General features: G+C 37.6%; 2 protein-coding genes across 3 annotated transcripts in view; one reads left to right on the forward strand and one right to left on the reverse strand.

Moving 5' to 3' along the window:
* MTREX (Mtr4 exosome RNA helicase) overlaps positions 1-13,433 on the reverse strand; it is a 93,515-nt gene extending 80,082 nt beyond the window's left edge. Inside the window, exons 1-5 of the mRNA XM_043887287.1 lie at positions 13,233-13,433; positions 7,099-7,236; positions 5,398-5,464; positions 2,076-2,138; positions 1,079-1,191 (exon numbers count right to left, since the gene is read on the reverse strand). Coding sequence (XP_043743222.1) covers positions 1,079-1,191; positions 2,076-2,138; positions 5,398-5,464; positions 7,099-7,236; positions 13,233-13,366 — 515 coding nt within the window. The 5' untranslated portion in view covers positions 13,367-13,433. The remainder of the gene's footprint in view (positions 1-1,078; positions 1,192-2,075; positions 2,139-5,397; positions 5,465-7,098; positions 7,237-13,232) is intronic.
* Positions 13,434-13,748: 315 nt separating this feature from the next.
* The window catches only part of DHX29 (DExH-box helicase 29), a 44,885-nt gene continuing 37,541 nt past the window's right edge, over positions 13,749-21,092 (forward strand). For both annotated transcript variants that reach the window (XM_043887285.1, XM_043887286.1), the window contains exon 1: positions 13,749-13,997. In XM_043887285.1, the coding sequence (XP_043743220.1) occupies positions 13,817-13,997 (181 nt within the window). In that variant the 5' untranslated portion in view covers positions 13,749-13,816. The remainder of the gene's footprint in view (positions 13,998-21,092) is intronic.

Consider the following 21,092-nt stretch of genomic DNA (forward strand, 5'->3'; position numbering starts at 1 on the left):
AACGACGCATCAGAGCGGTATGTAAAGCAGCAGGAAAACACTGACGTATAATGAAGGGAAAAGTCAATTAATTAAAACAGATCAGGAAGTAACACAGATGAAAGTAATAGTAAGGAACATTTAAACAGTTTTTAAACTGTATTCTGTTGTTCAAGAAGCTGGAGGAAAGTTAAGTAGACACATGGAAAACATTAAACACATACAAATGAACTTCAAGCAAAAAAACTATACATGTCTCACTGAAAAGGATTAAGGACAGATTAGGTAATGCAGAAGCAAAGATTAATGAATCTGAAGATACAGCATGAGAAAAGACCTGAAATGAAACACAGAAAAAATGAACACAGCATTAGTGAATCATGACCCAGATTCATGATTGATGGGAAATTTACAGCACTAATTATCTATATTAGAAAAGGAAAGCTCTGAAATCAATGACCTCACCTGCTTCCTTTAAAAAACTAGAAAAAGACCAAATGAAGCCCAAAGTAATAAGAAAGGAAATAAAAAGTCTAAATTTACTTACAGAAACCAGAGAAAATTTAAACTTTTAAACAGTATGGTAAGAAACAAAGCTATCTTAAGATATGATTTTAAAACTACAAAGAGAGCAAGAGAAGAAAAAAGGAACAGAGGGAAACTACAAAACAGCCAGAAAACAATTATCGAAAAGGCAGTACATACATACTTACCAATAATAAAATGTAAATGGACTAATTCTCCAATCAAAAGGCAGAATGGCTGAATGGATTAAAAAAAAACAAGATCCAGCTATATGCTGCGTATAGGAGACTCACTTCAGAGGTATGACACACAGACTCAAAAGTGAAGGAATGGAAAAAGATATTCCATGCAAACAGAAACCAAAAGAAAGTTTTGGTAGCTACACTCACGTAAAAAAAATAAACTTTAAAACTGTAACAACATACAAAGTAGGACATTACATAATGATAAAGGGGCCAGTCCAACAAGATGATATAGTATTTATAAACATTTATGCACCCAGCACAAGAGCACCTAAATGTACAAAGCAAATATTAACAGCCCCAAAATCCCATTTAAAAAGAAAGCTACTCACTCAGCGCAAACAGTTTTTCCTGCTGATGTATGTGCAGATACTAAAACAGACTGATTATTATCAACACACTGAATGGCTTCTCTTTGAAAAGCATCAAGAATGAATGGATACTCCTAAAAAAAAATTAATATATATATGAAGATACCTTGCCACATCAGAACATACTTAAAACCAAGAGATGCTACCCCCAGAAGCGTTATGGAAGCATTTATGAGTCTACTTGGGAAACATTCTATCCACTAGAGAAAATTAGGATTAATTAAAAAGAAAACTTCAACAAGACAGAATATAAGTTATTTCTGCCATCTAATTTTTCAATTATTATATTATGCTTACACGTATACTAATCACAACAATTATTACCATATATTAAGAACATGCTTTATAGGAGGCACTGGAACACATTTCCCACATATTAATCTCCACAGCAACTCCTAACGTAGGTATAGTTTTCTTTCCCAGATGGGAACACTCAAGAGTCTGAAAAGTCAAGTCCTCAATGAAGTTCACTCAGCAGAGGCAGAATAATATATGTATCAGATTTTAAAAATTCAAGTTTACCACACTGTACTGCCTTTTTTACTTAAAGAAAATGACTTGGAAAACCTACACTACTCTCTTACAGTCTATCAGGGATTCAAAATGCATTTAGTATCAGCATTAGAGTTTAAGTTTCATTAGAAGCTTGTTAGGCTCCAGAACTGTATGCAAAACATATTGTACATATGCATTTTTTTCTGGAGAAAGATTGATACTTTTCATTAAATTCTTTGAAAAATCTTATCACATGATGCTTGGTTTTCAGTATGGTTGTTTACTGATTTGGTTCTCACCATATCTGACTTCAAGTGGAGGCTTCAGAGTGTGTAATTGCATACATACACACACAGAGGGAAATAGAAAGTTTTTAAAGTTTTACCTTTTAAAGTTTACCTTTAAGACTTTTAGGAAAACAGACTCACAAAACTGTACCAACTATACTGTTCAAGGTACAAACCTTTGCAGCTTTTCCAACTCGAGGTTTCAGTGGTAGATAATCTTCATCTGCAGGAAGTGCAACCTGATGTTTGAAAAAAACAAGAACTGACACATTCAGCATACCATAATTAATGACGGTCTGAAAAATAAAGGTGATGAACTAAAGTGTTCTGACAGTCTTAGACACTATAAAATTAAATAACCATCTTCAAGAACAAGGCAAAATGCAAATGTAACAACATTCAAAAAAAGTGTTTACCTAATAGTTATGTAATCAAAAGCATTTAAGTCTACCTCCCGAAAGAAACTGTGTTTATTAAGGTCTAGGACTTATCTCAGCTATCTTTGTATATTCTATATCTAATGTACTTCTTGACATTAATGAATGCTCAAAAAAGCTGAATGGACATAAAAAGAGATGCCACTATATGAAAGAAAACTATGTAGAATAAAGTATTCCTTAGAACAGGAAATTAATTTTCCTCTAGTGAAGATTAAGATCTGCAGAGCAGTTCACAATATATCTAAATTCCCAAGACTTAAGCCAAGTAGTGTATGAATAATCAACAAGGGCAAAGTAAGGTACACAAAGAAGTCAGAAATCATTTCTAAGAGCAAAATTTCAACAAACAATTATGAAATAAGATTAGCTATCTTAAAAATATTCAGATTGTTGGTAAACTTGCAATTCAATTGCAATCAAGATGACATGTGCAGCATTTCAAAAAGTAGTAAGTAGAAGCTGACTATAACTAAGTGAAACAATAAATTATGAAACCTAATGAAAAGTATCTAAAATAATGAATGTGTCGAAAGAAACTTGACATTCTAAATGGAATCTATATGGTAAAAATAACCCTATATGCAAAACAGAAAAAGAGACACAGATGTACAGAACAGACTTTTAGACTCAGTGGGAGAAGGCGAGGGTGGGATGTTTTGAGAGAACAGCATTCAAACAAGTATATTATCAAGGGTGAAACAGATCACCAGCCCAGGCTGGATGCATGAGACAAGTGCTCAGGGCTGGTGCACTGGGAAGACCCAGAGGGATGGGATGGGGAGGGAGGTGGGAGGGGGGATCAGGATGGGGAACACATGTAAATCCATGGCTGATTCATGTCAATGTATGGCAAAAACCACTACAATATTGTAAAGTAATTAGCCTCCAACTAATAAAAATAAATGGAAAAAATAAATAAATAAATGGAAACTATAAAGGGGTAGAATTTGGAAGCTTATTCAGCAAGCATTACAAAAGGGTAAATTTAGGAGGTGTTTTTATTAGTAAATGAACCTTTCTGGGGGACAGGAATAGTTTTCATCAATCTTTCCCTTAAGACTACATATTCTCCTTTATTATGACTCTAAGAAATTTCTAAGTAGTTTGATTCCCAGGTAGTTTGGTAGTAAGAGGATTACTTATCCATTAATTTTAGGAAATGTTCTTTTTTTGCTACACTATACCATGAATATGAAAGTGATTCTGTTCTAAAGACCACAATCGCTAGCACACTGACAAAATCAAATTTCTGAATCTGAAAATCTTAGGACTAGATCCTCAATCATGGTGTGATCCAGTTGTCTCACTTCCCTCACACTTCTCCTTGATACTTGCTATGACATGAACAAAAAACATTAACACAAAGCAATTAAGATTTTAACATCTCTGAGATTTAATATCAACAACAACAAACTGTGTTTTCACATGTTTGAGAATCAGTGTTTTATGTTTATTCTTTAAAAACAGTGTGAGTAACACTAACATAAAACAGACAGGGAGAAGAGAAACCTACAGGGACTAAGGAGTCAGAAAAAAAGAAAACCAACAGAAAAATCAAATAGACTTAGCAATTAGTTATTGGTGATTTTTTCCAGAACAGTTTGGAAGACATGGAGAAAGAAGAAATCTAACCACAGTAGATTAAAAGAGGACTGGAAGGCTAGGAAGTTGAGCAGGGATTTTCTAAGCAGAGCAATCAATAACACCTCTGAAAAGAAAGGACTATATATATACTTTTTGCGTGTGTGTGTGTGGTGTTTCTCTTTATATTCAGTGAATAATAAAATGTGCCTGGCATTCAAAAGATAGGCACTAAATGAATAACTACAAGAAGAAGAAGAAACAACACAGTGGTTAAAAGGAAGACATACAACAAGAGAAGCTTTCAAATAATCATATGCTGATAAGAAAGGGAAAACAGAAAAGGAAACACTAGAAACAGTCAAGGGAAAATGGAGTGATCCAAGTCTTGGCAGAGGCCGGATAAGATACGACCAAGAACACTGACAGAGCAACCCTCCTCAGCCTAAACAATGCAGTACCTCTTCCTTGGAGTGGATGTGACTCCAACTTGGTATCTTTGAACCACTAGATAAAGAAAAAGGTAAGGTGACCTGCTAAAAAAGTGAGAGGAGATAACAGGATGGAGGGTTTGAGGATAATCATGAAGGAGGACAGAAGGAACCTTTGACTTCCTGAGAGCTAAATTTGTGTTTGGTTTTTCTTTCCCATCTTTTTAAGACCACAGTTTCAAAGAGGGTCTCATGTAAGTGTTAAATGTATGATCTAATGGATATTATACCCACCAAACTAAGTGCTATTCTAAAGGAACATAAGGAAATTTCAATTAAAAAGACAAGTATTTTTTTAAAAGGCTCCAAATCTAATCAAAAGCAATTTTTGTTAATTTGGAATTATTTTGCTTATTCAATAAAGACTTCTAGTAAGATTCCCCAATTATCTGTAGTAATAACTTGTCAGGTTACATGGTGAAGGCAAAGGGGCTTAATAGAAAGAACTAGTGTTACAATTTCCTTACATCCTTCCGGTTCATAAACTCTCAGTGATAAAGGGTTACTACAAGCTATCCGTGACCACCATCTTGTGGCAGAACAATGAAACTGCAATATATCGGCTGTCAGAGGAAGATGAAAAAGCACAGGACCTGTAAAACATCACTGTTACCTGACTTTAGGAGCATGGGAATGAACACATACTAAATGCCTACTCTGTGCTGGGTATCTTACCTAATTTTCTTACATAATCTTCACAACAATCCCATGATGTAATTCTTATTATTCTAAATTTACAAATTAGAAAACTAACATCAGAGGTTAACATGTTTATCCAAGACTGTAGTTAGGAAAAGCACTGTCAGTATCCGAGCTCAGGTCTGAATACAAAGCCCCAGCTCCTTCCACTAGACTATGCACTCTGCAGAAAAGCTACTTATTGTTTCCAAAGCCCTTAAGGCTAAACCACCTGCTCATCAGACAAGATAATCCAAAGCAAAATCCCACTCACAACACCACCTCAATCATACACTGTTTGTGCTTACCTCATGTGTACACCCTTCAACAGTTTCAACTGACTGTACCTTGACTCTGGGCATCAGGTCAGCCAAACTTAAAAAAAGTTATTAAAATTACATTAAGATATTGATAAATTACTGAGAATTACATAAGCAGAGAATTCAAAATGATCAGCTAGCATCTCTTATTACAAATACAAAACAAAGAGACTCCAAGTAATTATTCAAAGAATTATGTTAACTTAGATCCAGTGACTATTTTAAATAAAAAGAACCTCTACAAAGCATTATCATTACTTCAAAACGCAAAGATGCTTATAAAAACCATTACATGATAGAAAGTATAAAATAAACTAGCCTAATACAGATGTTGCTATAATTCATAAGTGTTTCCTAGTCTCATCAGAATCCTAGGTTTTACTCATGTAGGTTCTCTGTTTAGACTCTTAAAGGACATGACTGTGGATAAATTAAAGAAAAACATGTATTTCTGCACAAGATTTATCATCCTCTCATTGGCTGTACTTTTGATTTTTACTTTAAATCAATAACCATACTTTGGGTAAAACTCAAGGGTTACTACAAGACGCAACAATGATTTTAAACTATAAATATTATTTTGTAACCTATTCCACTAGCTTAGACAAACAGTGTATCTTAAATGTTTCAGGGACACATCTATCACCATCTATAGTACCTACTTTTGCTAGTTACAACAACAGCTAGCTGGTTAAACAAACAAACAAACAAAAAAAACCACTGGAGTAAATTTTCCATTGTAGCGCCAAGCTAGAATACGGCAAACAAGGAGGGAAAAGCAAAACAAAGTCAGGATCATCATAACGATAGGATACAGGTCAACCTAAGAAACCAGCATCAATATCTAGAAAGTTTCAACTTTTGAAATGAGAGAAACATCAACTATTTCAGCCTCAGATATCCACTGGTCTCCCTCATTGACAGTAGTCTTAAGATTCATAGCCACTCTACTGCTGCATGCAAGAGTGAAAATCTAATTCCTCCTAATGCTCCTCCTCAAGTCAGTTTTATTCTTTCCTTTTATCCCACACTTCCAGTGATCCTCTTCTTGAGACATTAACAAATAAAAAAAAAGTGTCATTTCTTCTTTTTAAAAAATCAGGCTTCAGGACTTCCATGGTGGTCTGGTCGGTGAAGAATCCACCTGCAGATGCAGGGGACACAGGTTTGACCCCTGGCCTGGACAGATCCCACATGCCATGGAGCAACTAAGCCCGGGCACTCCAACTACTGAGCCCGTGTGCTGCAACTCCTGAAGCCCGAGTACCTAGAGCTCTTGCTCCTCAACAAGAGCAGTGCACTGAGAACGCAATGAGAAGTCGCTCACAGCACTGCAATGAGAAGCCAGTCCTCGGCAATGAAGAGGAGCCCCTACTCCAACAACTAGAGAAAGCCCATACCCAGCAACAAAGATCTTGTTTAGACCAAAAAAAAAAAATCAAGCTTCAAGATTCTTTCTTAAAATTGGATTCAAAATATTAAAAATCTTTCTTTCCTATACTGTTTTCCATTTCCCCAAACACAGATAAACATTCTAGTTATATGTCTATTTGAGTATTTAAGAATATTTACCTTCACTTCTCTAATTCAACAAATACATTCATCAAGTAACAACATATAAGCAACTTTCAAAACTTCAGGTAACTACCCATTCTGAGTTACCAACATTTATGATAGTGGAAATACTACCTTAAATCTTCAGTTATTGACTCTTCCACCCTGGGTTTCTTTCCAAAAATAGGTTCATCAGCACCCTCGAAGTCTGCATCTCTCTTGGTTTTTCCAACATTAGTTGACTCTGACTGTAATTTACCATCAAAACATTTTCTGAAAAGTAAACAGGTTAGAATGAATTCTGAAACAGCACTTGTTACTTTAAGGGCAATTCCATATAATATTACCCTTGTATAATATACACTATTAGCAGAAAAAGTCACATAAATACATGTTACAAACCAAAACTGGCTAGCGCCCAGAATATTCTAGTTTTAACCAATAAAACTGAACATTACTCCTTTTTCATTTCATATTTTCTTGGAAATTGTTTTTAAAATATTTTGCAACTCACATTATCACATTAACATAACTAACACAATATTCTTAAAAGTTAAAAAACACCATTATACATTTACATGAGCACTTTCAATAAACATTTAATACTTTTCTAGTGGCATAATATCAATATTTTGGAGAAAAAAAATTTTTTTGTGATTGGATTTACTGGTTAAAAGTAGTAACAATCAACAATGCTTGGTAGATTGGACATCCATAGGGTAATTCAATCTGACCCTTCTGCTCATTTACGCAAAAATCAATATAGATACTAGATCTACTTGTAAAAGGCAAAAACAACAAAGCCTCTAGAAGATAAAACAAGAAAACTATCTTTATGTTTTATTAAATGACATAAAATTATTAATCAAAAAGTAATTCTGATGAGTTGGACTGCATTGAAACTAAGAGCTTCTGTAAATGAAAAGGTACTCTTAAGAGAGGAAGAGGTGGGGAGAGAGGTGGGAGGGGTTCAGGATGGGGGACACATGTACACCCATGTCTGGTCATGTCTATGTATGGCAGCTACCACTACAATACTGTAAAGTAAGCCTCCAATTAAATTAATTTTTTTTAAAAAGAGGAAAGACAAAGTAGGAGAAAACACACATGTAACTAACAAAAGGCATGTATATCTAAAATACTGGAACACTACAAATTTAAGAAGATAACCCAATTTAAAAATGAGTAAAAGACTAGAACAGGCACTTTATAAGATATCCAAATCACCAATAAGCATATGAAAAGAAGCTCAGAAACCATTAATTACAGGAAAATGGAAATTAGACTATACAGTATCACTGGCTCTTGAATTTTTGATCTCAGAATCCTTTTCCATTCTAAAAGTTACTCAGTATTCCAAGGAATTTTGTTTATGTAGTCATGTCTATTGATATTTACCATATCAACTATTAAAACTGAAAAAACTTTAAGTTTAGTTATTCATTTTAAAGTGGCAATAACTATTTGAAGTTAGGGCTTCTCCAACGGCTCAGTTGGTAAGGAATCTGCCTGCAATACAAGAGACACAGGAGACGTGGGTTCAATCCCTGGGTGTGGAAAATCGCCTGGAGAAGGAAATGGCAACTCACGCCAGTATTTTTGCCTGGAAAATCCCATCAACAAAGGAGCCTGACAGGCTACAGTCCATGGGGTCACAAAGAGTTGGACAAGACTGAGCACAAGGCAATGCTGAGGCTTAACTGACCTATTAGAAGTTAACATAAATAACATTTTTGACAGAAAATAAGAATTTTCCCAAAAAGATTTAAACGAGAAGAACGGCACTGTTTTCTATTATTTCAAGTCCCTTTAATGTCTAGCTTAATAGAAGACTGCTGGACTCTCATCTCTTTCAACTTGTGATATGGTTTTTGGCTTAAGTATATGAAGAAAAATCCAGTCTCATATAGTTGAAAAGAAGCAGACTTTTCACATAACTGGGAATATTCCTCTGACCCCACATCAAAACTTAATCATACTTTGAAAAGTACTGCTAGAGCTACAGTCAAGAATTTTACAATGTTGAGCAAAAGCTAGACACAAAATAACATATATGAATCCATTTACATTATATCTACAAACAGGAAAAAAAAAGTAACACATGTGGTTATCATGTTAGTCAATTTTCTGGGGGAAAAAGAGGAGGGATTTCTACAATATTCTATTTTTCATCCCAAATGGAGTTACACTGGCACGTTCACTTTATAAAAATTTGCCCGCCCCCAAAAAATTTGTCCCATAATTTCCACACCTTTCTTACATATGTTTTATTTCAATAGTAAAGTTTTTTTTTAAGAGCCAATGAATACTAGTATTGATCTAAATGCTATAATCTTTCTATAACAGAGTTTATTCTTTGATGCTAGGCAAAACCTGAAATATGTAAAACATCTCACTCTCAATTTAGTGGAATAGGTATTCATAGTTATCCCACATTACTTACATGAATCTCCTTTGGACAAGCCATTAATATCTTTGGCTTTCAGTAAAAGAAGACATTTAAATGATAATTATGATTCCTCTAAGATTTTATTATTCTGTCTGAATTAGTAAGCATCAACCATACCATTGTAATAAAAACCTACTAGCAAAAAAAAAAACAAAAACCTACTAGCAGTTGATGATAACTATAAAACAAAGAAATACAGATCCTATACCTTTGAGAAGCTTAAAACCTAACTTCATGGTGGAATATTTTCCTTCAGAAGAGTTCCATTATTCTTTAATATTGTATTCTTATCTAAACAACTAAATCTGAAGCTAATCAAGTCTCTACATCCATACTGTTTAAGATATATACATGCAATTACCAACGTACTTTAAATTTCTAATAACCATATTAAAATAGTTTCAAAAGAACCCAATTTTAATATACTTCATTTAACTTCAAATATACTACATATTAAAATTTCAATATATAAAAATAAAAATGAACCACTGGATATTTTTTATATCAAGTCCTCAAAATACAGTGTATATTTTCAATTTAATGCACATCTCAATTCTGATTAGCTACATTTAAGTGCCCAACAGTTACAGGTAGGTAGTAGCTATTACTGCAGTCTTCTCTTATCTGTGTTTTGCTTTCCAAGGCCTCAGTTACCCTGGGTCAACTGCGGTCCAAAAATATTAAACGGAAAATTAGTATTTTTAATTTTTAAACTGGACACCTTTCTGAGCAGCACTCTGAAATCTCGTGCACTCCTGCTCCATCCCACATGGGACATGAATCATCCCTATGTCCACAGCATCCAGCTTGTTAGTAACTTAGTGGCTGTCTAAATTCTCAGATCACTGAAGTGGTATGGCAGCACTTGTGTTTTAAGTAATTCTTGTTTTACTCAATAATGGCCCCAAACTGCAAAAGTAGTGATGTTGGCAATTTTGAGAGCCAAAGAGAAGCTGTACAGTGCTTACTTTAAGTGAAAAGGTGAAAGTTCTCAAATTATATATTGATATAATTATTTTATTAATAATTTTAATCTCTTACCATACCTAATTTATAAATTATGCTTTCATAGATAGTATTACAGGAAAAAAAAAAAAAAAACTACACACATGTTTTGGTACTCTCCAAGGTTCCAGGCATCCACTGGAGCTCTTGGAACCTATCCCACTCAGATAAGGGGTTGTTCAGTCGCTAAGCCATGTCCCCATGGACTGCAGCATGCTAAGCTTCTCTGTCCTTCACCATCGCCTGGAGTTTGCTTAAACTCATGTCCATTGATTCGGTGATGCTATCCAACCATTTCACTCTCTGTTGGGGCATTCTCCTCCAGATAAGGGGAGGGGAGTGCTATACATTGGATAGTTCAGTTCTAGATATAAGGACAGTTTATAGTAAATAATTGAGGATAGAGAAGCTAGTTAAATGATAGTATAAGAGCAATCTCAGGATGTGGGAAACTATACAGGACAAATGAGCTGGTTTCTCCTCTCATCTACACTTCCAGAAGAAATCAACAGCATAAGGAAAAAAGAGACTTGTAAAATAAAGGACTTCAGGGATATAACAGGGGCTTCTCAGGTAGTGCTAGTGGTAAAGAACCCACCTGCCAATCCAGGAGACATAGAGACTTGGGTTCAACCCCTGGGTGGGGAAGATCCCCTGGAGAGCAGGGCAACCCACTTCAGTATTCTTGCCTGGAGAAACCCACAGACAGAGGAGCCTGGTGGGCTATAGTCCACTGGGTCTCAAAGAGTCGGACACAGCTTAGCAACTGAGCACGCATGCATGCATCTTCATAACATCATAGTTGCCCATTCAAACTACAGAAATTAATTATTTCTGTCTAGAAAAAAACAAAAATCATCTGTCCTTCCTCATTTTCCCTGAAAAGTTATCCAAAACTACTAAACCCTCTAACTTAATGAGAGAGGAAGACGTCCTTTCTGTTATTCTTTCTTACGTGTGACACTTCACATTCTTTGATTGTTCTGATGTCCCTCTAATCTCTGTCATGTGTATGAAAACTACACATTCCCAGAGAAATCTTCACTTCAAACAGTACCAACTCAAATAACATCCAGATATATACCTTCAGTTCTGGTATTACTTCAAATCCAAATTAAAACCGCCCCATGGATACTTCAATATGGATACACTATCATCACTTCACTTTGCCTAGAGCCAAATTAATTTCCGAATCAAAATCACCTATAAATTTCCCTATTTTTCTTCTTCCTGATATCCAAATTTAAAACATCTCTTTTGACTCCCTTTCCATTGTTCTCAGTAAATTAAGCCTGTCAATTTTTTCCTTTACAACATTTTATATCTTTCTTTTTCCTTCCTTCTGTCACCTCCTGAGCTGAAGTCCTTATAATCTCATAATTAGACAATTTAAATACTTTTTAATTTACTTTTACTATCAGTGCCTTTCCTCTTTAAATATATTGACAAATGCTACCAAATTAATTTTTCTAAACTAACACCCTACTTCTCCAGTTATCAAGTTACCTGTTCACTGGGTGCACTCCCCCACTGGGGTTTTTTAAAAATAAAATCAAAAGTCATATGCTTGCTATTCAAGGCCCCTCATAATCTAAAACCAATTTATATCCTCTGCCTTATCTCTTGTAGTCCTAAGCAAACACTGCTTCTAGGCCAGTCCGTGCTACCAAAAAACAAAAAAATCTCAGCATCAATAAGAAATCATTTCCTCAACTTAGGATAGCTTCTTGCATGTAAAGCTCTCTGGACACCACAAACAGATACCACTTTTCTGAACTTTAATAGCACTTCACTGTACATACAGCTTATTCTATTCCAATCTCCTACTAACTCTTTAAACTAGGTATCTGTTCCACTTCCTCACTTCAAATAAAAATCCCTTGAAAGCAAAATTATGTTTAACTTAACTCAAGCATCTACTGGGTATCTTCCTCCAATGTCAAGAGTAAATTTTCACTACTAAGGAATCATCTTATTTTAATTGACGTCTCAGGGACCAGTAATTTTTTAAGTTTTTCTTAATGAAATCAAAGAAAGCCAGCATCTAAGAATCCAATATATGCTAAGCACTGTTAGGCGCTTTACACATACTATCTCATTTATTCTTCACCAAAACCCTAGTGGTTGGTGCTACCGCCTCATTTATGGGCAAGAAAACTCCAGCTTGGAGACTGAATTTCTCTCCTTTCTGCTATTTACCCTGTCCTCTCCAAGTCACATTTTCTAACCTTCTTGCCTGGTGGCTCAGAGATTAAAGCGTCTCCTGCAATGCCAGAGACCCGGGTTCGATCCCTGGGTCGGGAAGATCCCCCGAAGAAGGAAATGGCAACCCACTCCAGTATTCTTGCCTGGAGAATCCCATAGACCGAGGAGCCTGGTGGGCTACAGTCCATGGGGTTGCCAAAGAGTCGGACACGGCTGAGCGACTTCACTTTTCACTTAATCTTTAACTCAACTGTTGATTCGTTTCGTGTATTAAACGCTCTGTGCCCAGTTCGTGCTGGTGCTGCGGGTGCAGAAGCTAAGAAAAAGCTGCCATGCCCTCACGACCCCACGGGTAGACTCAGGCAGGAGCCAGAAGCCCTCACGCCGGCGTCAGGGAAGGGCAGGGCTAGGAGCCCACGCTGCATGCAATCACCGGGAAACGGCAAGACCCAGCTTCCCCAAACCAACATTTTTCCTCCCTCTTAAGCAATTTTCTCAACGCCCTTCACTTCCCTACTCCAATCATGTACCCCTACACCCACCCCACTTATCGAGGTCTTCAGAAGACAGAACAATTTTCTTCCTTCAACACTGGGGTTATTTTCCTTACCCGGCCTTTTCTGCAGACCCTGGCGGCCCCTTCCATTTCCCCTTTTCCTTTTCCTTGTCTTTTTTGGCTCCGGGAGCCGTGGTCGAGTCGTCCTCGAACACGCTGAAGAGCTCATCCCCGAAAGCGTCAGCCATCTTCCGAAGCTGCGAGACTCAATTTCCCTCCTACCCACAATGCTCCGCGACCGCACCAACAGTGACGACAGTGAGGCTAGAAGAAGCCTCAACGGGGGCCCGCGGATGACAAAATTAGTGGAGTTACACAGTCGCCGAGACTTCTTCCCCGTTTCAGTTTTCTCCTCTGATCTTTCCTTTCCTTTCCCACTGGCGGAGGAACAGCTCCGTAGGTAAGAAGGGAGCTCGGCCAGGATTCCCGGCACCCCGCAGACACCTCGGGGGCGGAGAAGAGGCGGGGTCTTGGTGAGCCCGACCAATTACGAAGCAGCGGTCGTCCAGGCCCGAGAAGCCCGGATTGAGGGCGCACGGTGGCGGCGTGGGACCAGGGGAATGTAAAGATTTCTTGGAGGCCGTGCTGGAGTGGTACCGGCAGCTGGACAGGGAGGGGTCTTCTGCCACAGCTGCAACATGGGCGGCAAGAACAAGAAACACAAGACCCCGGGGGCCGCGGCCGTCCGGGCTGCCGTGTCTGCTTCCAGAGCCAAATCCACCGAGGCCGGAGCTACTGGGGAGGCCCAAAACAAGAAGCCTGTGTCCAGGCCGGCCCCAGCCGCCGCTGCCAGCACCAGGGAGCCCCGGGTCAAGCAAGGTATGAATGGTCAGGCCCCGGACTCCTCCGGAGCCTCAACTACCAGACCCGAGGGAGAAGCTTTCGCACGTGGGCAGACCCTCGATCTTAAAATTTATTTCACACCCAGAGCTACTGTCTACCCATCTGGTAGCCTTGTTTTAGATTAGTGTAGGCTGTTCGGGCCTCCGGAGTTCCGACGGTAGCGTCCCCCACCTAACCTCCATTTGCCTTGAGAAGAAACAAAAAAAATTTGCATTAGCGCTCGTTTTTGCAGAGATCAGTCCTGAGCCGCCCTCTAAACTAGCGAGGCGAATGCAGAGAGTAGTGTGTGGAGTTGTTAACCTCCCAGAGCCAGACCCTTTTTCTCCTTGCTTCTCAGACCATTTTCAGCCACGATGTAGCGTTTCCATGTGTTATGGAAAAATCAGTACTTAATAAGAATTTCAGCGTTTACACCCCGAATATGGGTATAATATATTGTAAAAAATTATTAGTGATCTTGACCGCAGCAATGCATTTTTGCTTCTTGTGCGTTTTGGTTTGATAACTCATCTTGGAGATTGCCAGTTCTGGCTGCAGATCAACAGCCCTCTATTAACAGCTGTTTTCAAAAGATGAACAATTATACGCTGTTTTGTTCTGTTGAGCGTGTTTGCTTGTTCTTACAGAAATATTCGTCCAACAAATATGTATTGAAAACCTCCGTGTATGGGATGAACAAAATAGATAAATCATCACTCTTGGAGCTTGCCAATCTAATGGCAGAAGTAAATACACAAACATTGCGTTATGATTGTTAAGTGCTGCTAAGAGAATTTTACAGGGTAATATTTTTACTGGGAAAAAGGAGGAGTGTTGGATGGTGTCTTTGAGAAAGTGATGGTATTGGGGGGATGGATTGGTATTAACTCCAATTAAAATGGGGGGAATAGTATTTCTGTGTAGGAAGAAACACTTCGTGCCAAGATCTTGAGTCAGGAAAGGGCCTTTGAGATACTCAGAATGTAAGCATTGCCTAAGGAGGAAAGGAGATGAGACTAAAGTAGGCAGGTAACAAACTTTCACTTAAGAAGATGAATAATAATTCTTTGTCCTGCAACTTATCGTAATATTTTAGCTACAGAATTGCTGTGCCTGCAATTAGAAATGCATAGTATTTTTTCTTGACAATTCTGTGGCCCTTTTACTCTGTAAATCAGCCTCTTTCTTTTCACGCTATTCCTCTGAGTTCTTTGAATTTTCTAATAGTCATTTGTTGTATTCTTTGGCTTCCCAGTCCCCCAAACCCAAAATGTGACAGTTACTGAAGTGTCCATCTTAACAGTATGATTCCCTCTCCAGCCCTTCCAGAAGAACTCATCTACTTCCATTACTTCTATCTTTTCCTTTGTAGGTGACTCTTCAATCAGCACATCCAGTTGTGGTCTTGATTCCAAGCTCAAGTCAGCCATTTCTACACTGACTTGGAGATTTGGCCCTATTTTGGGAGCATGTCAAATTTAATAACATGGCTAATTATTCTCTCCCAAACTAGCTACTCCTGTGACTTCTTTGTTTCTTTTTCCTTATTCCTCTTTATTCAATGTCAGTAGTTCTTTTTCTTAATGGCTTCCTTTCTTCTTCACATCCAATCAGTTCTCAAGCTCCATGTAGTCTTTGCTTATTTGTCTTCCATGTATGCCCTTTTTCACTTTTGATTTATACTCTTCACGCCTCATTTTAGGCACTCATGAATTTCTGGAATATGAGCACAGCTTTCTAATGGATCTCCCTAGCTGTGTTCTTTTTTCCTCCTCCAGTCTGTCCTGCATAAAATGTTGGATTGATCTTCAGAATCACTGCATTGGTCATATCACTTCCCAGTTTTTTCTACAGCATTCTTACTGACATTGTGATAAAGTACAAACCATTCAGCTCGTATCTAAGACCCCCCTTTCTAGCCTTTTTACTTGTTCCTGTATTGTGTGTGTATGCTCCGTCATGTCCAACTCTTTGTGAGCCTATGGACTATAGCTCAACAGGCTTCTCTGTCCATGGCATTTTTCACGCAAGAATACTAGAGTGGGTTGCCATTTCCTCCTCCAGGATATCTTCCCAACCCAGGATTGAACCCAGGTCTCCTGCATCTCCTGCATCTCCTGCTTTGCAGGCAGATTCTTTACTACTGAACCACCAGGGAAACTAACTCTGGTATTCACCTATAACATTTTCTGTGTGTTTTCACTACCCCAAATTCAGCTGTTGGCTTTCTGCCTCCTTGTGTTTATTCTTGCCATTTTCTCTTATGGAATGGCATCTATCCCTAACACTGTCTATCAGAATCCTGTAATACCCACCCCCAGGTATCAACTACTTTTAAATTCTTCCTATCGCCACAACTCGTGTATCATTGTTGTTTGAATCATTCTTTTTGGTATTTAGATCTGAGGAGTTACACATTTTATCTGTCCTACAAAATTATAGGAGGTAGGAACAGTTTCGTGGATATGTATTAATATCCCTCAATCTCTACTCAAATGCTCTGAATATAGTCATCCAAAAAATTTCTTGGGTAAGTGACAAGGAAAAATCAGAGAAATTATTAAGACCAAGAAATTGAGAGAACATGAGAGGTTATCTACCAAATTTGTAGAGAATTTTATGTAACTATAAATCAGTATCTATATATATAGCAGATAAATGTTGCAATGTGATTGCCACATGATTTTGTTTGTTTTCTTTTTTCTGTTTGGATATTTTTATATTATATATAATAGGGTTACTTGGAAGAAAAAAAAATACACAGAAAAAATTATCTCTAAACTCTTTTTTGCTCCTAATGTAAATGTAAGTATTTTACTCCCTTTCCATCTCTCTCTGTCTTTTTCAGACAATTTGAAAAATTGTACATAGCATATGTCCTAAAAATTGAACTCTCATCTACAGGTAGAAATTGGCTAGTGCTACAGAATAGTTCTTGGCACAGTTCTGGGTGTTCTTCCACTTCTGTTTTTTCATTTCTTTTGTTCATCAAATAATTCTTGAAGAGCTGCTATGTGCCAGGCAAGATTTGAGATACAGAGGATACCACAAGTACAGAACAGACTGTACTGCTTATTACTGAAGCTTGGTGGAGGCTATTTAGAACCATAAGGCTTGTGTTTGTGAAAATTCTTAATCCTAGTTGAGACTTAAAATTTTAAGAGGGAAATAAGACAAGGGGACTGATGTCTTGAATAAATTCATGAAAGCCATTACAAATATTTTTTAGGGTCACCAAAATAAAATAGAAAAATGCCATCAAAGAAAACAGTGTCTTGGTAAAGAATAAATCAGGTGGTGGGGTCTGTTTTGATTTAGAACAGAGATGGCTTTTCTGAGGAAACCTGCTGAGATGATTTGTAGCAACCAGCTATTACATCTGGAGACAGAATGAGGCTTAGGGAACAAAGGTGAAGGCCCTAAGGTGGGAGCTTGTAATGAAGCAGGAAGACAAGGTCTGTGTGGGTGGAGTGAAAGAGCGAGGAGGGTGTTGGTATTAAATGGGGAAGAGACCTTAGCTAGGAATAGTCAAGTAGTTGTGGCACTGTGGACTTCCTCAGACACCCTGACTGCTTCGATTATGTCAGCTAGCTCTCATTTTGGAGAAGGCAATGGCAACCCACTCCAGTACTCTTGCCTGGAAAATCCCATGGACGGAGGTGCCTGGTAGGCTGCAGTCCATGGGGTCGCACAGAGTTGGACACGACTGAAGAGACTTAGCAGCAGCAGCAACTCTCATTTATTCCCCAGATACTCGCGTTTATAGTTTACTTGGAAATTAGTTGCTTAATTACTTCATCAGAATAGCACTGTGAGGACAAGACTGGGTGTTATTCCTGACTGGATCTCTTGGCTGATTTGGATGCTCTTGGAGATGTGTGCTGTTGGTCAGAAGGGAGCCGGAGGGCCTCAATCCACCCGTCACCAGCATCAGCATCTCACAGTGAATGTCTCAGTGATAGTAGATCACTGTATGATGTAAAATGCAATACTGTGTAAAAGGAATACATTCTAAGAGTATTGGGCAACAGGAAACTGTTTCTGTCCGATGCCTCTTTTTCCTCACTGAGTCGTCTTGAGGAAATCACTTAGTTTTTCTGTGCTTCAGCTTTACTAAGTATTTCTGAGAGCCAGTTACATAAGTTCCATTGTCCATGTATAGTCATTATAAATTGAAATCCTTAGCGCATTTGCCTTGAAGATACGTACTGCACACTAACCTCCTTATTTCCAGTCAAATTTCCAATAACTCCCTTCTTCTGAAACAAAACCAAAACTTGGAGAAGGGTTTCTGAACAGCAAAAAAGGTAACTGTCATACATCTTAGGCAGATTACTTGGCAAAAGAATGGGGACCATTTTTATTTCATGGCCTGTTGACTTAGGATTGTATTTGAAAATAGGGTTACTCATGTCCAAGTTTCGGTATCTGTTTTCTTCTGGTGCCATCACTTTTTCCTAGGTAACAGATTAGAATTTGGGACTGGGGAGCTGTTAGGTTTCCATTCTGAAAGTTGGCTGGCTGACAGGAGAAGAGACCAAATTAGAAGAGTCTCAGAATATTGGGTAGGCTCTGCAAGCCTCTTGGCACAATAATAGATATTCATAATAAATATTACATCATGAAATGCTATGAATTTTGCTTATTGTAGTATTATTATGGCAGGAAGTCTAAATACATTTTAGAAGGATTTCTGTCAGATTGTTTTAAAATGCATCTCAAATTTTGGAGTTTTAATTTGTACTGATTAAAAATCATTTGTTAGCATGTTTTAGGAAGAATTTGAAAATGAAAGGGCCTTACTGGTTAACTTGATTTAATTGGTAATATCCCTGGCATGATCTCATTATTACTTCAGTTTCTCAGAGAATTGATTAAAATGAAAGCACACCGTTTTCAGAGACCCTGACTGACATCCAGGGAATGCACAGCAGTATGAATGTTCATTCCCCTCTTGATGTTCTGGGGACTTAGATCTTCTTATATTTGCCTTCTTGAAGTTTGCAGTATAAACTGACCTCAGGCAAGTGATATGATTGGATGTTTTAGGTGCAGTGATTGAAGGAGACAAATGAGAACTGACTGCAGTCTTCAGTTCACTAAAAAACAAAACCAATCCAGAATCTCCTGATGGTCCAGTGAATAGAAACTTGGCATTTTCACTGCCAAGTTCAGTTACTGGTTAGGGAACTAAAATCCTGCAAGTGGTGTGGCACTGCCAAAACAAGAAAGAAAATAAAGCAAAAGTTACTAAAGGAATTTTACAATCTTATCTCTGTGAGTAACACGTCAACCTTGAACTGTTTCTAAGTATTATCTTGGTAATGAAACATCCATCTATAGAAAAGGTTAATGGTTGGTTGTGGGGTAGGGGGAGGGGTGCTTCTACATGGGTTTAGGGACTGATTAGTATGCTAAATTTGTGAATGAATTTACTACAACTGGTAAGACCCCCCAGAAATGATTAAAGACTGTTGATATGTACTCTATGACCATTGCCATTAGTTTATGAACAAGGTTACTAGGATTAAGGTAAAGTCTGAGACTAAAGGATGAGGAAAACCATACCAGAATTCTTACTATCTTTTAACATATTTGCTAGTATCTTAAAATGAACAAAGCACTTCCCTGGTGGCTCAGACGGTAAAGCATCTGCCTACACTGTGGGAGACCCGGGTTCGATCCCTGGGTCAGGAAGATCCTCTGGAGAAGGAAATGGCAACCCACTCCAGTATTCTTAGAGACTAAAATCCTTGAATTTAAAATTATAACAAGCAACTCTTTAATATTTAGGTTTCTCTGAGTGAAAAAAAATTCTTGTTTTAAGATTTATAAAAGCAGAGTAACTAGGTTTTGTACAATTCTGGGATTATTTTTATATAGCTGTGGTTCTCAAAAGTGTGCTCAGGGGATCCTGGGGAATTATTGAGACTTATCTAGCCAAGGCTTAATGAAATTAAACTATATTCATAATCTAAAATGTTGTTTGTCATTTTCCTTTATATTTTCTCACTAGTGTACAGTGACTACTTGATGTGTGATATTATAGAAAAATGCTGAATATAGACATTAAGAGATTTTCAAAAGTAGAAAAGTTTTTTTATCTAGTAAACTTTTCATAAAAGTATTACTTATTTTAACACATAGTAAAATTTATTTTCAATGAATTAATGTTTTTAAATTTTTCTCTTTCATCAATATGTGAAAAATATCATTATTATAACCCACATAAACAAAAAGTACTTGGGATCTTCAGTAATTTTTAAGAGAGAAGGAGATCATGAGACCAAAATCTGAAAGTAAAATTTATTCCTTCCTGGTTAGTCATTGTTACAAGACTGATAACATATAGTATTTCTACTGACTGGAACAGACTTGACAACTGTAGTGGATTCAGTAGTGTTCACCCAAACATTCACGTCTACCTGGAACCTCAGAATGTGATCTTTTTTGGAAAAAAGATCATTGCAGATGTAATTGGTTAAGGATCTTGAGATGAAATCATCCTGGATTTAGGGAGAGCCATAAGCCCAGTGACTAGGGTCCAGAGAAAGGAGAGGGAGATTTGGACACAGAGACAAAAGGAATAAGGCCATGTGAAGGCCCGTTTTAGGAGCGAGACAGACAAGCCAGGAAACACCTGGGATCGCCGGAAGAAGCAAGAAAAGAGTTACCTAGAGCCGTCAGATGAAGTATGGTCCTACTGACACCTTGATTTTGGACTTCTAGCCTCTAGAATTGTGAGAGAATGTTTCTGTATATTCAGCCACGAAGTCCATGATAATTTGTTTCAGCAGCCTTGGACACTGATACAGCAACCTTATACTCAGCAGGAGACGTGATAGGTGCTCCCACTTCCTTTTTCCTTAGGAGTGCTTTCTCTTCAAAGTTACCCATCTTCTCTGCCAGGAATCAAATATCCTCTAAGAGGTCTTCGGCTAAGTGCTGAAGCATTTGCACTCTGTGAGAAACTAGTTAACCTAGAGAATACTAAACAGTAAAATGTTTTCGAAAATTTAGCAATATTGCTGACTTCTGGATTGGGTTATTTGGTAAAGTGGAAAAGAAAGAGTTGAGATCAAATATTTAATA

The sequence above is a fragment of the Cervus elaphus genome, chromosome 25, assembly GCF_910594005.1.
Source record: "Cervus elaphus chromosome 25, mCerEla1.1, whole genome shotgun sequence".
NCBI classification, from domain to species: Eukaryota; Metazoa; Chordata; class Mammalia; order Artiodactyla; family Cervidae; genus Cervus; species Cervus elaphus.